The following is a 19868-nucleotide window of genomic DNA, read 5'->3' as shown; positions in this document are numbered from 1 at the left end:
TAATAATAAAATATTGAGTAAACAATGAAGCGTGTGAACCGAGAAAATCTACCGTGAATAAATAATGAAAAATAACGTTAGAAATGAGAAAAATTTGAGACCTAAATGAATATATACTCGACCACCTCACAATTTTCAATAAGTGCACTAAGAAATATCTAGCAATGATTTACCACATAGAGAATAACTTTCTTATATATTCTTCTCACAACCAAGAGTAGCCGTCCGTAAATAATTATCAAGTTTGAAGATTAAAATAAATAGTTAGGGCTGCCAGAGCAACATTCGAAAATACTTATTACATCCACAAGATCGTGCATATAAGAATTCAATTATTCTTAAATGCCCTGTAATATCAACGTATTTGTCATATATTTAAAAATTAATTAATGGCAACACCGTTGTAACAACCTAAAGGATAAATGTATCGTACTTTAATGTACAGATGAAGAAAAAATTAGGATAAACTGTGAAACATAATTTTTTTCACCCTTGGAACACTACGGTTCGGTTTTTTCCACGTACGGTGGAACATATCTTACAACAAACCATTTCAAGACCATTAAGCATATTCCGTCTCGTAATAAGGGTGTGTATTTCTATACTTCAAGTAGGATTCAACAAGAAAATGTTGATGAAAAGTCAGATCAACATAATATGACGATGACAGGCCTCAAATAATAAAATATTCGCTGCATGTATATCACGTTTCTAACGATTGTAGAAATAAAAGCAAACGTCAACAATTTATTACATTATTTAAAGTACTATGGCATCAGTAGAGATAAACCGATTGAAATCTAAACGAGAAAGTTACGTCTAAATAAGCATTGTTAACAAAAATGGTAAAAAATTCTCAATGACCTAAAATTTTTATATTTTGCGACAAGTTGACAGACAAAATACTAAAAAAAATCAAAAGATTCCGTCGTGAATCGCAAGACCGAGCAACACAAAGAGGAATATGGAGAGATTGCGTACAGCACGCCAGGGGTTATTGGGTACGAAGAACGGCAGGAGCACATTAGTGATCTCGAATATTTCCTGCGCGACACACAAGAAAATAAAGGAGGTGAGGAGGACGTTGGCCACGGGATACGATGGCACCAGCACCAGAACTCCATGAGTGTCAGCAGCGAGCCAGATGTGGTACTGGCACACGAAAAGTTCCAGGGAAATGCGGCCGAACCATGCGAAGAATGACGAGTATCTTGTACGTAGCATGCCCACTTGATTCCTCAAGATGATGTAGCCCAGGATCTGATGAAAAATTTATAAATTATTTTCTATCCTGCGTAATTTATAAATATATTTTCAAATATAGCGGGGAAATGTTTAATATCTTAAATTGCTTCTTCAAAAGACGGTAAGAAAAAATGTAGGCCATTCGTCAGAAGTTATATAAGATATTATAGTCTCTAACGTCACTTCAATTTATTATAATATTTTCAGGCTGAAATAAAGACATGTCTCTTCTGAAATATTTTCAGGCTGACATAGAGACGTGTCTCTAGACGCTCAGGCTGAAATAAAATCTGGTCAAAACTTCTAAGTTACTCACAGGTATCCAGACAATGTAAGGATGCACTTGATTGCAGTCCCGTTTTGTGCCGCAGTATCGAGCCAGGACCCCGTAACTACCAACACAGGCTGTCGCCAGCACAGCCAGGAGCCCTGCTAGCCGCCCTGTGACCAGGTTACCCGTGCTGGTATCGTCCAGCATCCCGAACTGCTGTGCTGCTCGGTAAAGGAGGGCAAACACTGCCCCATACAGTATGCTGTGTCGGTCCAGCTGCCATCTGAACCACCATTCGTGTATGTCGTCATCTGTCGTGACAAAAAGCGCTTTCCACGGTCGCAATACGAAGACCTTCTCGAAGAAAACTTCTGATAGGAAGAAGAGTGTAACGAAGCCAGCCAAACCAACAAATTTGACGATGCTGTAGAGATAATTGACAGTGGGCGCATTTGGCGCGATGTGGTTGTTGTTAGCGCGAGGTTTTAGTAGCACGGGAGGTATTGCTAAGGTCACGTACAATACTGTGTACCAGAACGATACAAGGGGAACGAAGTAGTAGAACTGGTAGGGGCGGTTCATGACAAGGCACAGCAATACAGTCAGGAAGTTCATCCGGAACATGATTTGGCAGTAACGAACAACTCCCATGTCACGTCCGCTCCAAGCATAACTAAAGTGACCGAAACCTGTCAAGAAAAGATATGCCGACACAAGCACACGCACATGCAGGTATATTGGAAGTTTCTGTGAGCTGCCAGTCATGTGATACACGAGTATTACGAGTTGCATCCAACCCTTCCACTCATCTGTCATATCGCGGTGCAAAATCCGCGTGTGGGAAGTATCTTCGGTGAAAAACAGCCCAAGTGCTAGCATGTACCCTATTGGGAACCAAAAGTTCAGTTGAGAGAAATATTTGTTCTCTTTCATGAACAAACCAGTGCGGTCGCAAAGGAAGAAATATCCCATGATAAGCCCTAGTTTGCCAAGGGCTCGAAGAATGGTTTGTAAAGACGGCTGGGTTTGAGCACTCGAGTTGTGTTTGGCAGGAGGTTCAGGAGCTGACAGTTGTGTTAGCTGCTGAAGGCTATGATCGTTGGTGCAACATAATCCCATGTCACTTTTATTAGGAGCAGAATAGCTGAGATGTTCATTATTCTCAGAGTCACGATACACATCGGCGGTGTCAAGGATTCCACAGCTGTTGTCGTAGTTCACGTCACGCGCAGATACGGTCTCGAAGCACTGAGCTGCTTGGTCGCTGCTGCTGTTGCTATGACCAGCACTCCTACGGCCATCTTCTGAACCAACTATAGTAAAGCCAGAGCGTGCTGGCGAACATGAGGACCCCGAGGATGACACTTCACCGCTACTGCCACTGCTGAAGCCACCACTGTCGTACGATGAGTTTAAAAGAAGCTGAGTGTCGGGACAAATAATGTATCCATGGCCGTTCTGCTGGGAAGCTGCAAGCCATTGTTTCAGAGAAAGACAAATCATAATAGCTGAACACGTGCACAGTGCGACAAAAGACGTTATCTGTGTTGTAGTGAAGCCTTCTCTCGTGTTGCAACAGCTGCCGTCGTCAAAATTAAGATAGTTATTGCAGTAAAGGTTTAGCAGGATCTGAATATATGAGGTGACTGTTGTGCGACCAGCATGCATGCCATCAGCAAAATCTGAGAGACTTCCTTGGGCGATCAACCTGGCACTAGACCAGACGTGCACTCGGGATGGAGACAACACTTGCATGGCTGCTCGGTTGTAAAGGTCGATCAGGCGGTTAGTTATGTGTGCTTTATGTTTCTCCAGACGTTCAGGTAGCACCGGTTCTTGTAGCATCCACAGAACGTGACTGGTGTCCGGCAGTGACGCGGCATTCTGGGAAAGAGAAATATAGACAAGCCTTTGAATAACGCAGAAATATGGTAAAAAAATTCCAGCAAAGAATTTTACTTTGAATGTTCATTTGCTTTATAGGTATTTATCAAACGGTTTAATTTTTAACAAAATTTAATTTTTGCTTCAAGATTTCAAAAATTACTATAGCTGTGAATTGGAATTGGGTTGAATTGGCATACAAAGATATTTATAGTGTCAAATGCAAGCAGGAGAAATTTAAATTCCCAAGGAAATAATAAATATGATGCCTAACATCTCCAGGATATTTTAGTTATTTCATTTATCCATGGTTGACATTTTTTAATGAAGCAATCTGATAAATTAATCATTAAGTAAATCACACAAGGCAGCTGACTTAAATTATTGCCACACTAACATAACAAGGATTAAAAAAAATCTATGCCTCACAGCTACAGCACTTAACCAACCCAAGACATTTTGATTCACGCAAAAACCCAACACATGAGTTAGTACTTGAGAAAATATAATAATTGTTGTCAATATTAAAATAGGCCAGAGAATTCTACAGATATGTCACACAAACGTACTGCGGCAAGTTGGGTGATGTTGCTGGTGTAGTCGTGCAAGGCCTCTGTTGAGCCGTTGTAGTCTCGGATGTAGTGAAGTCCTGACCCAAACACAACTAGTGATGGAGCAGATTCAGCCTAAAACATGATGTAAAATTTGAAGGTTCAGTTGCCATCAAAATGTTAGTAAACAGCGAATTTAATAGCAGATCAGAAGCAAATAAGTGGATGTTGAATCATAAAGTTTAGTTTAAATACAGCAAAAAATACTGAATACAAAGATAAATTTGATCTCTGTAACAATATTGGAAAGAAAATTGCAATCAAATAAATTTTTTGCAATCAAATAACATTAAGAAAATTGAATCATTGAGCTCATGCAACTATGGGACTTGACAGAAATAGCACAATAATAAAAAAAAAATCGATTTTACCTTCCAGTCATCAATTCTACTCAGCACAGATTGATCAATTTTAGTGTGCCAGTAAAAGTCAAGTTTGAGCCGTAGGTCAGGCTCTTCATAATGAAGGTCCTCGTGGTAAGCAGCTCTACCAGTGGGTAGGGTTGTCTCTGATGGTGGCGAGACTGATATCTGAATGGAAAATTAGAACATTTTAGTGACTGGTAATGCAGGAAAATTTAGGAATGATGAGCCAAATACTTCCTAGCTTAAGAAACATATTTCAAAGCTTATGTCGTTCAATGAATAATTTTTATATAATACATACACAGATGTAAAATTATCCATAATTTATGTTTGGCTTGGTTGGTGAACATTCAATCATATGGAAATATCATGCTGATCATTTAGCATTAAGAACATACAAAATTTCATCAACTTGATGAAATTTAACTAGTAAACTAATCATCAGAAAACTACTTACTTGTCTAACTAGAGAATAATAGAGCTGTCTAATACGAGAATCTCCAACAAAAGCAATTGTATTGTCTTGCTTCAGGAAGGCCACATACCGCATGCACCGGCGTGAGTCTCTGCAACAATGAAAGTAACATTTTTCAAAAAATGTATCACCTAGAATTTTCTACTGTCCAAACACATGTTTATTTCTGAAATAAAATAAGTATATGCAATTTGAACCAAATCAATAATATTTCAAATGTGATTGTCCACCAGAAAACTCAATACTGGTACTTCTATCAGCTCTTTGATACTTACTCATTGGAATATGAATGAATCATACAGCCATAAGGTTGCCAGATGTTAGAGCCTTGAAATCGACCCTTGGAGAGGAGACGATAACATGAGTCTCCACCTGAGAAAGAAAAAAAAAAAAAGAAAATTTTAATTTGGGGAAAATCAAGAACTTAAAATATTATACATATACCTATCAGGAGTCACTTAACAAAGAAGGCAAAACTTATTACAAATACAAATGATAATAATTATTATTTGATTTGTATTATTGTTATTTGTGTGAATTTATTACAAATTATTACCAATAATAACAGAACAAGAATTTTACATACAGGTACGTATCTAAAATTCATTGGTATTTACTTACCATCAATAGCATGAAGGATACCATGATATACGATAAAAATGAGCACCACACATGATGCTATAACTTTGGCTATTTGAAAATTGAAGAAGGTATTGAAGGAGTCAAGAGGAGGAAGCTGCATTTTGATTACCAATAATCACTGTTTTTGAAGCTTAATTAGATAGATCTAAAAACTATGAAAATTACACAAAATGAACTTGACCAGTTGACTGATGGTGTACATGCTGTGTAATAACCACCAGACAACACAATTTATGAAATGTTTCTGAAATATAACAACTAAATGGTCAATTATTGAAAAAGATATAAATAATTTTAAAACAGGAAATTTCATGTTTGTTTCTCACCAATCTTCCATAGAGCTCAATTCAGAGACCAGCCAATGAAATAACACTCTGGGATCCACAAATGAGCTTTCAGAACCTCCTTGCAATCAAGCTCTTAAATGAAATTCTGAGTGACATCAAATTATGGCATATAATAAAAATAATTAACATAACAAAAATTAATTACTAATATGATCTAAATCACTTATTATAATAAATAGTAACCACTCTAAATTGAGTTCATACAAAGAAGGGAAACTCTTTGTTCTAAACTAGTAGCCTAACTCAACATTGCTTTGGAAATTTAAGCTCTGAGATTTGAGAATCTCATTCCTTTTCATATATTCCACAAATTAAATTATTATCAAATCATCTATTCTGTAAGTGTAATAATTATCAAACCTCATTGGACAAAGACCCAACCAGATAAATGTTGTACTGGTCATCAAACAGGGTAATAAGGGACACGTTTGTTTTTTCTTCATAACTTCTTACCATGAAACAATTCATATACCTATGAGTTTGGGCTCTTTTTAAAAGTCTTTGAGAGGGCTTTTGTATGGCCTCTTTGAAAAAATTCCATAAGTTATTCATAAGGTGTCAAAAGCAAAATAAAAGCATCCCAAATTACCTTTGGGAACAGGGTAATCTAGGACACTTGAAATAAAACTTAATTTTAAAACGTTTTAAGCATGCAGAGCATACTCATCCATTCCCAACAGTACGTACTCTTGAATTCTTCCTCTTTCTTTGTAGATGATGTAGATGTAGAATAAATGACATTTTCTGCAATTTTTACTGGTTTTTCATTTATGGATATGACATTACTGTATCCATGAACATGCCATTGAGTATTTACAACTACCTTGTCCACTGCAAGCTTCATGTCAGTAGCCATAAAGCATTTCTTCTGTATCTTCAAGCTTACAGGACGTCTTGAAATTCCACACCATTTCAATTGGGTCAAGTGAATTCCTATATAAAAAAAATACCGTAAAATGGGGTTACTTTGACCGGCGGGGTAACTTTGACCACTTTTTGTTTTTTTAACAAAAACCCCCAAAACTCAAAAACGATTTGACATAGAAAAATTTTGTCAATGGCCATCAAAGGCCTAATACTGNAATGAATGAAAAGGCCCCCTGATGCCATAACGGTAGAGTTTACTTAGGAGGAGTTGATGGTTTACGCAATCAAAGGCTTTTTGCAAATCGAGGAAAAGAGCAACACAGTAGTTTTTTGCATGGAATGCCATAAGCAGGTCTTGGACTAGATAAAATATTGCCATAGTCGTGTTAGTGCCCTTACGGAAACCAAATTGATCATCAGATATTAGCGAAAATTTGTCAAGAAAATTTGTAAGTCGGCAGTGTAGAATTTTTTCGAAAATCTTATTAAGAAAAGGTAGAGTAGATATGGGGCGATAGTTGCACACGTTATTAGAGTTGCCGGATTTGAAAACTGGTATGACACGGGCACGTTTTAGGACATCAGGGTAGATTCCAGTAGACATACACAAATTAAAAATATGGGCTAAAACAGGTGCTACGATATCAGCAACTTCAAATAATATTCTTGGCTGAATTTCATCAATATGAAGCTTCTTGCCTTTACATAGTCGCAGCAAACTTTTTATTTCTGATGCAGAAGTAGGAGATAAGAAGCAGGATGCCTCATTAAATGGGACCTCGAAAGTCGTACCATCTCTCACAGGACCTAAATCTTTTGTCAAGTCATTGGCAACAGAGATAAAATAGTCATTGAATTCAGTAACCGCATCGGTGCCAGACATAAGCTTGTTATTTTTGGACAATTCAATCTTTTTGAGTGTAGTATTTTTTGCAAGTAAGGAGTTGACAATATTCCATAGAGCCCTAGAGTCGTTCGACTCCTGCTGAATCTTAGTCGAATAGTACTGCTTCTTAACTATTTTTAAAAGCGCATTCAATATATTCCGATAAGTACAGTAAGATCTACGGTAAATTGCACCAGAGCGAGAAAGCTTTAAAAGTTTATGCTTCTTCTTGATGGCAGACTTTATTTCGGCGGTCACCCAAGGAGGCCGAGGCTTCCTAATCGTGACAAACTTCATCCCTCAAAGAAACCCCAAGAGCTGGGGTAACAAAGACCATCACTTTTTTTGAAGTTACATCAAAACTATGAGAGGCAAGAGCCAGCAATTTATGGTGAGTAAAGCTAGAGTATAGACCTGTATTTTGCATGTTTCAATTTAAGCTTAACATATCTAGTAAAAAAATGGCATCATTTTGAAAAAAAAGTGGTCAAAGTTACCCCATTTTATGGCATCATAAACTCAATAATTATTCTGATCCTAAGGCCAGGTAAACCTAGTAACCAGGGCTCCTACTGCTCCATCTCTCTCCTTTGCCCGTTGTAGCCAAACGGCTACAACGTCTTCTAGTCCCATACATCTCAGAATCTCTTACCACAGTCTCCTTGCAACATGGCATAAAACCAGGGCACTCTACAGTCGTGTCATGCACTGCAATAGCAAGCTTTCAAACCATCCAAACTCAGCCCTGAGACTAGCCATGGGTTACCTAAAAAGGGCCTCAATCGCCCATCTCGACCATGAGATCAGCATCCCTCTCTTGCCCGCTCACCTGGACTGGCTAGAACTGGCATGTGTTCAGTTTCTTGCTAGCGCCCTCCAGCCTACCCGTACTTCTTTAAACATTGCTTCTACTGCCATCGTAGACCACTTCATGAAAGCTTCCCTCAAGTTGAGATTTGGCCATCTTGTAGCACTTTTCCTGGCAGACGGCATCATGCCAGACAGTGCCTATGGTGAAACTATACGCTCCTTCCACAGGGCAATAGCCTCCCACGTTGTGGTGACTGCCATTAACAATGCTGTCCTCAAAGCACCACCAGAATCGAGCGCATCAGAAGAGGCCTTGCTTCCTCACCCCTACCACTTGGCACTATCCCAGCTCCACTCAGGATACTGTAGTTCCCAGGCGTATTCCACCTTCAGGCTCAGACGCTTCCCTAGTGCCGCCTGCTTGGAGTGCGCGGATCCCCTCCAGGCCATCCAGCATCTCTTTTAAATTGCCCAACCTTCCCCATGTCCCTCAGCATCTCCTCATTGTGGGACAGCCCTGTGGAGGCAGCAGCGTTCCTGGCCTATCTCTCCTCTTTTATGGTACCTCCCCAGGTCCCCCCGGCCACCACCGGACCTTTCACCTCTGCGAGCATGGCGTTGGCGCAAGAAACAACAACATGACATTTTATGCAGAATTTTGTGATGACTGACCAATGATGCATTAATTTTTCATTAAGTGAAATTTTTTTCACAGAGCGAGGTAATTGTAATAAAAATTTGTTGTTGTTAATTATCTTTTTGTTAACTGGAGCCTTTGCTTATCAAGGTTCTACTGTAAATGTGTTTTTAGGGGTTTCCCTTATTACTCCTGGGGGGCGTCCCTTATTACCCCCCGTCTTGCAGAAATAGCAGTCATTTTTTTTTTGGAATGAGATATGCAAATTCTGTCAATAATGTTTTTAAGCCAACACCTGTGTGCAACTTTTATGCAACTTTTAATATGGCAAATATTTTTTAACTACAGACCTTAGCAAAGGTACTTTTCCAAAATCTCACTTTTTACATTTCTTAACTTGCTTTATGCTACATAGCTAAGAAAAATGATAAACTTTATGCCAGTATTTTTAGTTACAATATTTTGATTAAGTTTAGCTGCTACATTTCTACAAAATGTGGGATGACTGTCCCAATTTACCCCACCTATCTGGCTATCCCTTATTGCCCCATTTGACAGTACATAAGATATTGGTTTAAATCTCAAGTAAAAATGAAATAAAGAATAAACTGATTCTAAAAATCTTTGGTTTGCCACTATGCTTCCGAATGGTTTATGGCTACATAATTTTGTTTCAATTGTTCAATGAAACAATTAAGAAATGGAATCAAGATATTTATAAACCACTAATCCTAGAATTCCACACAAAAAGTAAATTTCCAAATTGTATTGGAAGTTGGAACAAAGCATTTACATTTTTACAATTTTGCAAAACACAAGATCTCTTCAGACTTTTATCAAACCAGATACATGGCAATGGATCTTCTCCAACCTTGGACAATCAAGTAGAATTCAGGTGGCCATGGTTTATCAAGTGAATAATCTCATATCAATGATATCATGCCTGAAAAATTGGACAGAAGCCACCCATAAATTGGATAAAAATGTAAGTGAACTAGGTCAATTTCACACAGGCATGGAATATATCTACTTGGCAAGCTGCAACTGGCTTTTTCAAGCCATGGCTTCATGGGTTTGCCAGCCGTGTTTACATTTCTTCGAAGTTCGAGCTGTGGCTTCATGGGTTTGCCAGCTCTGATTCCATTTCTTTGAGACGTGAATTCCATATATTGGCCGTGAAAAGCCATGTATGACTTGCAAACTTGTTATTCACAAAGTCCCATCACTCCCATCAGTCCCATGCATACAAAGACCCATGTTGTTTACAAAGTCCTATACAAAAACAGTCAATAGCATTTGTCTTCACTTAAGCGGCAACTGCACAAGTGATAATGCAGCATGATGGTGACCATTCCACCGGACGTAACCGCAACTATGCAATCTTCATGGAGGAAATGCTTTGAGTCGACTTGTTATTTATGTTCTGCATGTTATTTTGGCAGGAGGTGGAAGCATTGAAGTATATATACTGTGGATCTGGCATGAAATATATCTACTTGGCGAGCCGCGACTGAATTTTTCGAGCCGTGGTTTTATAGATTTGGAAGCCGTAATTCCATTTCACCCGATTCACCGAGCCGTGAATTCCATATCTCAGCCATGAAAAGCCATTTACAAGGCGCGAATTTATTACAACACTTCTCTTTAACTTCACTTCTTGTTTGTCTGTCTGTTTGTCTGTCTGTCTGCTACAAATCTTGTAATCGAAATTTAATACACTTCTACTTATCCTATCGATCTGAAATTTTGCACACTTGTGTAAAGTTGGAGACAATGCATGAATCAAATGTCAAAATAAAAGATTTTAAAAATTAGAAAAAAAAATAATTTTTTTAATATTAAAAAAATTGAAAAAATAATTTTGCCAGCTACAAATCTTATAACTGATATTTGACACACTTTTACCTGTCTGATTGATCTGAAATTTTGCACACTTGTGTGAAGTCAGAGGCAATGCATGAATCAATTAACAGAATAAATAATTTTGAAAAAATTATATATTAAAAAATTTATATATTAAAAAAAATTGAAAAACTAAATTTTTAATTTGAAAATTAAATGCGAAATTCGTTGTACATTTGTGAGATTGGAGACACTGGATTCTTTGGAAGTGTTGTCTTTAAAAATTAATTTTTAAACGCATATTATTTACAAAGTCCATGCATGTGTTACCCCAAATCTCTAATTTTACCCTAAAACAGGCAAACTGCAATAATAAAATTTGTCTTTACTGTAAGTTGAGCATGTAATGTTGTTAATGCAGTCTGACCACTTTGACATGACCGCAACTATGCGCGATCTTCAACAAAACGTTTAGTTGATTTGTTTACATTACAATGTTTATGTTTTTTCTGCAAGATATTTTGGCGGGAACGGTAAAGCAATGCGGATTGCGCAAGTTGAAAATTTATGAAATGACATGCTTACGAAGTGCAAACCGCAATTTTTCAATTGAACAAAAATTTATGACATTTAAGCCATGAGATTTCATCAGTGTGGAATTCTAGAGGGATATTAAATTAACCAGTACACATAGCATATTGGAAAGCAGGACCTGAAAGGTTGGAAAGTCCAGGAACTTTCCAACTGAACCTTTCCAACTGAAAGGTTGGAAAGTCCAGGAACACTTCCAGTCCATTTTATTATATACATTATACATATCCTATCACTTTTCAACTATGATTGGTTTATGGAATTGTGATTTTAGCCCCTTCCAGCTTTCCAGCTGTGATTGGTTAATGGAGTTGTAATGTTATCTGCTTTCTAGCTGTGATTGGTTGCTGGGGATGCTTTCAAGCTGTGATTGGTTGATGGGGATGCTTTCCAGCTGTGATTGGTTGTGCCCATAAGCCCTGCCCCCAAATATGGTATATGTACTACAGTACTGGTTAACTAAATACTTAACTTAAACTTGATCATTACAAACAAAAAGCCTGGAAAATTTTCAAAAAAATCCATTAAATAAAAGAAAAATAGAGAATATTTATCAAACAGCCTCCCTGATAGCATCGTTGAAGCTCCGAGTATGAACATCTTCAAAAACAGACTAGACGAAGCTATGCAGGAGCATATGTTCAGTCTTAAAATGCCTAGCAAATTACGGACCAGGCAATAAGTCCAGCAGCTATCTCAATCAATCGTCAGCTATGGAAAGATCGGGTTCCAAAGGCCGGATCCCTTGTGAATCAAGTCACGAAAAGTTCAAGAATCGGCAACAGGCCATGGGCCTATTTCTTCAACGCCGACACTTCTATTCTATTCTATTCTAAGAGACATTCAAACAATTTTATAACAAATCTGAGGTACTAACACAATTGAAACAGTTTGTCCGCTTCTGATCCTCCTTTTCATTTATAGTCAGTCACCTGGCAGAGCACTGTATCTAAGGAAAGCATTCCACCTTGGGTGGAAAGCTTTTTTATAAGTGAACCTCCATTTCTAGAATTCCACCCTGGATTTCATACCTACTGAAAACTGTCTGAAATTATATGATATTAGAGCCACAATATTTCAGACAAAAATAGGACTTTTCCAGCCCTGCTGTGGATTGCAACAGTTGAAAATTTTATTAAACAACATGTTTGCAAAGTGCAAACCGCAATTTTTTCAATCAAACAAAAATTTATGACATTAGAGCCACAAGATTTCATACCTACTGAAATAATATGATATTAGAGCCGCAATATTTCAGAAAAAATAGGACTTTTCCAGCAGTGATTTTACACATTGCTAATTTTTTCAAATCTTTTCAAAGAAAAAGTTAAACAGCCTATTTTTACCCGAGATTAGAAAAATGACTTCTGAAACAATTGATTTTACCTGCATTTTGTGAAAATCATACCCAATATTCATATTGAGCTTGTATATATTTTGTGGTTAGTTTGTCAAATAGTTGAAACAAATTGACATAGGTAGGCTAGCCCTACTTAGTTAGACCATTTCTGTCTAACTCAAATGATATTTTCAAACTGAACAAGGCTACAAGTACAAGTGGTTAGTGGCCCAGCCCCAGCATGCCAACATACTTTTTTAGTGTTGTGACTTGTGACACTGACAACTCAAATTTATTTAATTTAATTTCATGTTTTACATTTTAAACTTAGCATAGTAACAATTTGCAGTTGATAGCACCTAGTCGATAATACTCTATATTGACTTAATAATGTCAAAAGCCAGTACTCAGCAGAATCAGCAACGGCCAGAGCCCATAGGGAGGTAGAGTAGAGTAGTTGTTTTTGGCTTGTTGTGGTCAGCATCATGATGCTGATGATCAGCCATCATGATCAGGTGACTCAGGAAGAGTCGGGTCAGGTCACCGTCTTTATTCGTCTATCATGATTTTATTATGCTAACACTAATTGACTAAACAATTCTCTCGGTATATTAATAATAGTATTTCGGGTCAGCATGAAATAAAAAATTAATCGATTATAGAATTTACGAATGAAAAAGCAGAGATATGCAACTCACACTATTAATATTTGGCACAAAAGCATTTTAAAATAGGTTGTCGATGAAAGAAGTCATAAACAGATCAGACTGAAAACCATATCCGGAAACGGACCACGAAATCTGAGAACCAACGCCCAGCCTCGTTAAGGAATTTTTGACGATTTTTACTCTGTGGTTATTTTATTCGAAAATTATTGATATTACTGATAGAATAACCCAATAATTATTATTACTACTCACCACTATTCTTTATTCTATATTTTATTAATAATATTTAAACAGATGATTGAATTAATAAGCTTCTGCAAATTTTTATTATATTATTTATCAATTTGCAAGAGAACTTTCACGCTTTTAATTACCGATTTTCGAAACAATCTCATAAACATAGAAGATGGCTCATCTTATCGAATGGACTTGAAGTGAATTATTCTCCAATCGTCATTGCAACTCCTGGTCATCGTGATACGATGTGCTGGCAACTGAGCAAAAGTTTAAGGCATCTGCTTTTCCTCTAAGGAAACTCCTACTCAAATAAGATTCAAGAAAAGAATGCACATTTTTTACGTTCATTTGCACTGGACGCGGAAAGTTAGTTTTTATGATGGGACAGGATGCAACGATTGCCTCGATGTTTTGAGTAAAACTTCCTCATGTGAAAATAATTTTTTTTTAATTTTCCCACAGCTCTATCCCGGCGATATTAAGAAGAAAAATAATCGATTGTACATAGGATAACATACTAGAATGAGGCGAAAGCAAAATGCCAATTATTTGTAGCTATTTCCCGAACTTAAAATTAGTTAACGTATTAAGCGGTTTTTGTCGAATCGAGTATTAGTAGCTATTATTATTAGTACAAGCACAAACGATAAAATTCTTACGAATTCACTGAATTATCGTTTGATATAGAAAGAAATTTTGGAGCAGTTGATGATAGTCAAGAAATACCTTGCAAAGCGGAGCTGAGGCCGGCTCACGTCTCGGATAAATTTACGGCCGGACCCGCGACCGGTCTCGCGGCCGGTCTCCAAATTCAGTGAGCATGGAATATCTCGCAAAGTAGTGAACGTAGCTTGATGAAACTTTGTTTAGAGATAAGTCGTGCGTTGAGGAATTTTAATTTTATGAGAGCAGTGTGTCCGGTAGCAGCGATCGGCCATTGAAATCGCGGAAGCTGTCCGATGTCAATGAGACGTCTCATACTTTTCATTGTATGTGAATGATTTCATTCATATTCTAAGACTAGATCATCTGTAATTGAGACGTAACTTCGCTAGAAGTGGTAGAGGTTGATGGAAAAACACTAGACCTGAGTCGGCATGGTCAACATCACGTGACACATGATGAGATCAACACCTCAGTAGTGGACAGGAGTCGTGATTCTATAAAAGGGCTGGGCATCTTAGTAAAGCCCCCAGTAAGTGACAAGCACACCCCAATGTAACTTGTGTTAGAGCTACTCCGACCTAACGGTCGACGTCGTAGCCTTATGCCAATAATATTAATATAACTCTCATATAACCACCCCGTATAAAGATAAGTTCCCTTGATAGATGGTGTCTTACTTACTTCTTATGAACTTAGACAACGAATTCTTGTCCTTAGGTTCAGATAGAAATACTTACAAAGTCTGGAGGCGCATAAACGTACCTCCGGAAAAAGACAATGCTCTTCTATTCATAATAATAACAACAAACCGAATCTTTATAAAGCTTGCTTAAGTTAATGGTAATATGTACTCTCATCAAATGCAAATTCGGCTTTCCTCTATTGATTGCACCATCCTCTACATTTGAAAACTGATTATATAGCTCGCATTTGAAATGTTTTTGATGAAATGTTTTTGATGTTTATAGCTCGCCGAAATATTTGTAGCTCGCCTCCGAAATGTTTTCGTTTTCTTTGCTTTCAAATTATCGATGTTCTTTGCTGAAATGCAGAGTCATACGTAAGAGAATATTGTATCAGAAATTTCTACGTGATAAACGTTGTTTGTTTATGACGACTGCGATAAGTTATTTACGAAAGAATTTTAAATAGCGCGCTGAATCAAAGTGTTTTAATCTTCGTAACTTGGCTGTCCGTGAGTATCTTGGTCGTCGATACGTATCGGTCTGAATAGCCAAGTCTTCGCTCACGATTTTACCGCAGTTTGTTTAGTGCAACTATGTCCTCTTGAGGGAGTCTCATGTTGCGCCTCTTGAAGCGATTACCTTCTCCTTTAAGATTCTGCACGCTCAAGTAAACGATTTCAAGGGCTCTTTGCTGCTATCGGAAGGGCTGTTGCACTCGACTCACGGCTAATCTCTAATAGCCTTTCTCGTCATGCAAGCGCCGCATATGAGACGAGCTACACTAAGCGCTACTTTGTCTTCATTAAGGTTTTTTTTTCTGGTCTGAAAATACTGAAATCCGTTGGCATCTCATTTTGAGTGCTTTTTAAATCCACGGCTCTAAACTGCAAATAAAATCATGAACTTCATGACTATAATTTATACTTTTTTAGTTGTGTCTCAATGTCTAATTTATCAGCGAGAGTAATGCAATTATTTCATTATTTTAATACTAATATTACTTTGATATTATTAAGTATTACCTAATATTTACCTGTTTATAAGAATGCTAGAATGTTTTGTTATTCCATACGAGATTATTACGTTACAGCAAATATATTTGCTTACGTTACGTTAAGCAAATACTGTATATTTGCTTGTTTTACGTTACAGTAAATAATTTAAATCGTTAAAATGATGCCGTCTTATGACGGTTAGTGAAAACAGGTATAATCTTCATATTAGCAAATGTAACTCAGTCAATACTGGCCTTATTTGTTCGGCGTAGCCTTTAAAATTCATGGAGCATCGCATGCTCTGCAGTTCGCCTCGGGCTGTTGTAGTGAGTGGTTGTTCAGATCGCGCAGCGGTACTAGCGTCACTTGCTTGATCTGGCTTTTAGGGCTGAAATATGCATGCTTTGACGCAATAAGCGGAAGAAAACAGAAATAAATATTCTACTATTAAGAAAGGAATGAAATATTTTCTATTTTATTTCTAGCTGTATGAAATATGTGTGAATTTATTTAGTAGCAAAAACATACACAGGTAAGCATGCTACGATGACATTAAAAGACCATAATATTGAACCTGCTCTTAAATTATTTGAGACTAGCTAATGAAATTCCACCCGCTGCTGGATATGTGCACAGTTAATTTATATAAAATGGATTTAAATATAGTTTCGACTAAATTTAGTGGTGTGATTATAGGTGGAACTAATTTCTTAATTTATTTAAGAAAATGATTTTTCCTGAAATATTCATTAATATTCTATTTGCTTTTGCTCAGCCATGCTGTCAAATTTTTAAAAATATTTTATTATATATTACGGCGCAATATTTTAACACAAACTAAAAAACATAATTACTGCACGCATTTAAAAATATTAAAAAACCCTATTTAATCTTCAATGAAACCTGTGAATGGGTTCAAATTTTTTGTTTTTGAGGCCACAATCCTTGATGGTTCAATCGAATTAAAAAAATTAGACGTCTGACTATCATTTTCTTTGCATGAAGCACAATTAGTTTTTTAATTTCATCAATTCCATTTGTGAATATATTTTTCCTTTTATTAAACAATTTCTAAACTTGGCTGCAGTTGCCCAGTTAGGTTATTACTCTGTAAGCCTTAATTCGTATTCACAAGCAAACTAGAACTAGGGGAAACGAAAAGCTTTGAAAAATGATTTTGCTGAAGAAATCTGCCTAAATTCAGTTATTTTTGCTCTCTTTCAAGTTACACAAGATTTTTAATAACTAGAACCGTGAGCTGCAAAGTTGACTTTGCTTCTCAGTTTACATTTGTGCTTGCTTTCATCATATTCAAAGCGGGATATTCAACAACAGCATTTGAGAAAGAATAAGTAATAAGGAAAAATAAGTAATAATATTTATTGAACATAGCAAGAGGCCGCGCTCGAAGTTACTGCTTTATATTATACGCATCCAACTTTTATTAATTAAACTACAAATTTGACTACGTTTAGAACTCAAAATATTCTAAATTGATCGATTGTTCTATGAAGAATGATCATGAAATTTTTTCGATTCTGAATCATTAACGAACTAATTATCCTTATCATTATCAACAATTAATATCACGATTCTAATTACCATATTTGCAAATGATAATTATGATGAGCAGAAATTACCAGCGACTGGCAGGTTTATCGACACATCTAAAAAAATTGATATAAAAAACTTTAGCTTTCGTATCTTAATTTTTTAGATCCTTGAGGATTTCTTGATTCTCGAGTCAATCAATAAGAATTTGCAAATAATTTAACAAATTTGTTTAGGATAATTTTCGAATCAAGTTCCATCAATTAGGTGACATTTGACTAAAGGTTTTGATAACCTGGATTCAGGAAAAGTAATCAACGCACACAATACTCATTATTACAATCAACTCGCTAATTATCGCGCACAATAGCCAGTATTAATCTAATCTACACACATAATATTCTGTATTACAGTCGAAGCGAAAATCCACACGCGCAATAATTTGGATTACAATGAACGCGTTAATCAGTACGTTAAATAATCAAGTCAATGTTGAGCGCAAAATTAACTTGCATCGTTGCATAAGTTTTCATTATTCAGAATTTTATCAATAAGCATTTGTCGCCTCCACATCACAGTGTTGGTAATAATCAATAGACTTTTGTAATCATTATAGGTAATTGGCAATCCATGTTCTCTGCCGAACCATCAGAAATATCAGCAAATTGGAACAGGATTAGCCATGATTTTTTCATGTGATTTGAAATTAAGCCGCTTTTGAGCATTGATTAGTGCGCCAAGATGGCGGCTCTAAATCCGATGGCTGAATCCTAGTCCGTATTATGCTAATTCTTGTAACACGCTTTATGAATTTCCGCCCGAAGCTTTGAAATCCCATCACGTTCTAGTGCAATGCATTTAGTGTATAATTGATACAAGTTTATGCAGAGAAACCTGTGGATTAATTCCATTTTAAATGGTTCCGTGGTAGGTCATCATATATCGTGTCCTTCCGAATATGTTTATACGTGCGCTGAATAATTCATTTGACTTGGTGCTTACAATGAATGGTGAATTTTGTTACGATGGAAGGAAAATAGTGAGGTTTTTTTGCAAAGCTTTTGACGTTTGTTTAGTAATGTCAGAGGGCCGATAGATTTAAGAGCAACGAAGCATAAGGATTCTCATGAGTAGAATCGGTGCCTTTCAAGGTACAGGTTGACAATGTCCAATATTAATGCTACGTAATTGCTTCATAGTACATTTTGATATATCATGAAACCAAATTGAAGCCATTCATTCAAATCAGTGCTTAAAATTTCCAAAAATTTATAGCTTTGTCATCGTTGCCGCCTAACCTCACGTATGTGCTGATTGTGAATTTAGATGAAGTAGGCTACCATAAATTTTATTTATGCGTCGTGAGGAAGGACTCGTGTACATGAGGTCGATTAACGTTTTTATTACATCTTAAGTCTTTAAAAGCACTCCGTTTGTATTATTAATAATAATGAATAAATCCTGATCTATGTGTTCCATCACTGCAAATGCAAAATTTTGAGTGATGCATCACTGCAAATGCAAAATTTTGCAAAATGCAAAATTTTGAGTGATAAATGCAAATAAATGAGTGATAAATCCGAACAGTTATCGTGGCTACTGACTCACAACTCCAGACAGGCCAGCAGTCGCCCGCCGGTCCGTCCGTCTAAACAATTACGGACAGACAGCTAATCTCACGTATACTAAGCGAGACGTCGTATATACTAACGTGCCACTTGCCAAGCCGGAAGAGCTTCAGCGTAATTGCTATCAATTATGAATTCATTCATCGGCTTATCGATGGCCAGGCTTTAGACGGCAAATGGCCACCTGTGAACCTGCCGATAATAACAACATGACTCGATGTGGCGAATAGCTAAAGCTTTTTTTAAATAGAGCGAACGCTTACCATGTTTCGACTTTGACTTGCAAACTAGGTTTTACAAATAATTTCCGAAACAGTTTTTCGGGTTGTCTTGCTATACTTAATTATCAATTCAATTTGATTTTTCAATTAGAAGTGCAAAGTAGTCACTTATATGAGAAGATAGTTTAGTTTCAAGTTCACGTTAGGTACATAGTTGGAAGTGGTCGATAGTAGATTATTTGCTGTTGATTTTTATTCTATGGCCTTAATTGATTCATTAATGAGAAATTTCGAGTAGATAATTAAGACTTGGAAAAGACTGCAATTTTTTTGTAACTTAGATTATTGAATTCTTGTTATTCCCTGTTTCCCCCACAGATCTCTCACTTCTTTTCGATTCTTAA

At 36.7% G+C, this 19868-nt stretch overlaps 1 protein-coding gene across 1 annotated transcript; it reads right to left on the bottom strand.

Annotated features, from left to right (window-relative positions):
• Positions 1 to 872: 872 nt before the first annotated feature.
• LOC108665290 (N-acetylneuraminate 9-O-acetyltransferase-like) lies at positions 873 to 13547 on the bottom strand. Its single transcript, XM_018152023.2, has 8 exons — positions 13511 to 13547; positions 5473 to 5737; positions 5127 to 5223; positions 4834 to 4942; positions 4383 to 4541; positions 3970 to 4086; positions 1562 to 3400; positions 873 to 1260 (listed from the first exon to the last, which is right to left on the bottom strand). Exons 2-8 carry the CDS (start codon positions 5591 to 5593, stop codon positions 916 to 918), a joined length of 2787 nt encoding a protein of 928 aa, XP_018007512.1. The 5' UTR covers positions 5594 to 5737; positions 13511 to 13547; the 3' UTR covers positions 873 to 915.
• Positions 13548 to 19868: the final 6321 nt, after the last annotated feature.

This window comes from Hyalella azteca, unplaced genomic scaffold (genome assembly GCF_000764305.2).
Source record: "Hyalella azteca isolate HAZT.00-mixed unplaced genomic scaffold, Hazt_2.0.2 contig10999, whole genome shotgun sequence".
NCBI lineage: Eukaryota > Metazoa > Arthropoda > Malacostraca > Amphipoda > Hyalellidae > Hyalella > Hyalella azteca.
This window is presented reverse-complemented; position numbering and strand designations above follow the sequence as displayed.